The 3149-nt window shown below is 34.7% G+C and overlaps 1 protein-coding gene across 1 annotated transcript; it reads right to left on the reverse strand.

The window, feature by feature from the left end:
• Window positions 1-720: 720 nt before the first annotated feature.
• LOC105787674 (60S ribosomal protein L26-2) lies at window positions 721-1404 on the reverse strand. The gene has a single exon (XM_012614176.2). The coding sequence runs from the start codon at window positions 1319-1321 to the stop codon at window positions 881-883; it is 441 nt and encodes a 146-aa protein (XP_012469630.1). The 5' UTR covers window positions 1322-1404; the 3' UTR covers window positions 721-880.
• Window positions 1405-3149: the final 1745 nt, after the last annotated feature.

Raw genomic sequence — 3149 nt, forward strand, 5'->3', positions numbered from 1 at the left:
GTTCTTTCACGATGATGGTTTTTAATATGTTTAAAAGTCCACTTCTGCTATTTGTTTTGCAGTTGGGAGATTCAATATTTCCAAGACCATGCAACGTTTACAACACAATTGGTTTCAAACCGGACACCAGGCATAGATGTCACAGTAACCATTGGCAAATTTACAAAAGTATGTTGGCTTCTATTTTTTTACCCTAAACCCTCCAAACCCCTTAACAATTATACTTGGCTGCTTAAGGACATTAAGTTCTTAAGTTGACTCGATCACGTAATCTTTAGGAGACTGCAACAACGTCAATGCCAACTAAACTAACACTCAATCAGCAACCTTAATTGATTCTAAAAATGGATGGAACTAAGAACTTTCTAATATGATCACAGAGACTGCGTCACAGCATCATATGTGCACCATCTAGACTGTGCAAAGAAGAGCACCGCAGCAAGACATTAACCATTGGAGGAGCTTATGATGATGATCATCTCGTGCTGATCAAAGCTAAGACCAACAATCATGGGAGGCTTAAGAGCATTGTTACAACATGAAGAGGTAACAAACTCCTTGCTTACAATCTCAAATCCTATTTAATTTTTAAGCTATTCAATGTTACTTTTAGGCTCATACCTTTATATTCTTTTTTGGGTAACCCTAAAAGTACGTCAATAACTAGTTCCATAGATGATTAATATTAATTACTCAAAAATCCACAATAAAAACCCACAATTAAAAAAAAACCCATAACAAGAATTGCAATATAGAGCATTTAAGTTTTAAAAAATCCCAGATTCATCCATGTCATAAAACTAAAGCTCAAAAGCAGCAAAATCCCTAATTGATAACATAACAAAAAACATTTAGATTAATATTATAAAAGGGGATAACCTTAATCGACACTCTGCATGATATCCTCAGCCGAAAACTTAGTACCCTTATCCTTATCAGCGGCAGCGCGTCCTTTAGCCTTACGATCCAGCAATGACTTCCGATCCTTGTCGAGTCTCAGCTTGGTGATGACAACCTTCGATGCGTTGATACCGACGTTGACGGTCGATCCGTTCACTTTCTCCCGCGTGATACGCTCAATGTGGATCACCCACTTGCGACGGTACACTTGCACGACTTTCCCTTCGCGGCCTTTGTAGGTACCGCGAACGACTTGGACCTCGTCGTCCTTGCGGACAGGCATGGACCGGACGTTGTATTTGGACCTCAGATCGGTCGAGAGTGGAGCGCTCATCAAAACACGGCGGACGGACGAAGGTGCCGTGAAATGGGCCTTGCGGCTCTTACGGCGAGAGGAGGAGACGCGTGGGTTGTACTTCATTTCTGCTGCCGGTGGTGGAGGGGGAGGGGGTTGGGTTTAGGGTTTCCTCTTCTACTCGGCGACGGCTAATGGAGAAAGTGGAGGATTAGGGTTTTGGGCGTATATATATGGTGTTAATAGTGGCCTAGAGAGCTAGGGTTAATTTCAGAATGTTGTCTATTGGGCTTTTTGGGCCTAAATAGTTTTTTGAAGTGGGCCTCAATATTTAGGCCCAACTTCATTTTGGGCTTCACCTCTTTTCCAATTTGATTTTTCCCTAATACACTAATAATTGAATCTATATCAATATTAAAATAATTTAGTCCTCAATTTTACATATTCTGTCAATTTAGTCTTTGACCCAACTTAAAACATCAATCCTAACTCTTTTCGACTTGGGACTAAGTTAACAGAATGTGTAAAGTTAAAGGCTAATTTTGGTAATTTTTTTAGACTTAGGACTAAATTGATAGAATTTATAAATATTGTAATATTAAATTTATTATTATGCCAATAAATAAGAGACCACGGTTAATGATTTAACGGAGAAATGATTAAAATATTAAATTTCAGATAATTTTTTTTTAAATTTAGGTAACCAAAATATAAGCAAGTGATTAGGTCACTGTTTTTATAATTTACCCAAACAATTATAAGAAATTAAGAATTTGGATTGGGATGAGTGGCCATTACAATGTTGAACACATGGTACTCCAAATTGACGACCATAAAATATAGATTCCTGTCGCTGTCAACAAAGACCGCCTGTATGTGTCATGTGTGTGTCGAGTGGCCTACACTGTACCCTCGTCATGCCAGCAATAGCTGCCGACTTTTTACTCTTTCTATTTGGCTTAAATACAAAAATTTTCAAATTATAACGTGGGTATTGTTACTAGTGTAAAAAGACGCGGGTTCGAATGTGTCAAAGCACATTAGCCTTCCATTTAAGGGTTGATGAAGGATTATAGTTAGTCCTAAGCATTTATCAAAAAGAGCAAATATGACAAGAACTTATAACGAGATTAATGTCAAAAAAATTATTATAATGAGATCTCGTAAGATTTTTTTTTTAAATTAATAAGTATGGTTTAAAAACAGAAATGAAAATATTGTAATTATTTGATTAAGCCACGTCAGTAAGTATGGAATTGGATACCAAATACTTGGCTTTTTCTTTGGGAATTAGTTTCTCCCTTTATTTAATGTTAAAAGTGATTGAATTAATTGAAAATAAATTCACGTTTCTTTATGCAAATCCTACGTGACATAATTAATGGTGAATTGATATTTCTTTTTATTCCTTTTTTATTTCAGCCTTTGTTTTAAAGGATCCCACGGGATTCTACTATGATTGGGCCTTTAAATAGATATTAAACATTTAAGTAGTGTTCGAAAAGTCATCTATTAATTGGATTTAAGTGCGATTGCTTATAATTACAGAGTGATGACATGTTTGGATGACTATTGTAATTGGTGGGTTCCGTCGAATTGAGTATAATTGGAGTATCCCAATTACACTTTCCAATTCTTAAGAGAATTGCGAAAATGGGAGTTGATTACACAGGTAATTTACACCAATATCTAATTTTAAAAATTTATTTTTATACAAGTTGTAAAATTATATTATAAGCATGACATGTATGAGCGTTTGGGATAGTCATGACAAAAAAATTTCTTATATTGTGAATCCTAAAAATATATATTATAAAATAATTTGTGTATTTGATAAAGTTATAACAAAAATATATATTTTAAATCTTAAAAGATTTCTAAATTTATGGTCGAAATTACATGTTATAAAAGTTTTATAATATATTTATTTATAAAATTTATGGTCAAGTATGAA

The sequence above is a fragment of the Gossypium raimondii genome, chromosome 2, assembly GCF_025698545.1.
Source record: "Gossypium raimondii isolate GPD5lz chromosome 2, ASM2569854v1, whole genome shotgun sequence".
Lineage (NCBI taxonomy): Eukaryota > Viridiplantae > Streptophyta > Magnoliopsida > Malvales > Malvaceae > Gossypium > Gossypium raimondii.

What these genes read in the sequence shown, in the direction of transcription:
- LOC105787674 (XM_012614176.2), bottom strand. Translation starts at nt 1,321, where the DNA reads ATGAAGTACAACCCACGCGTCTCCTCCTCTCGCCGTAAGAGCCGCAAG.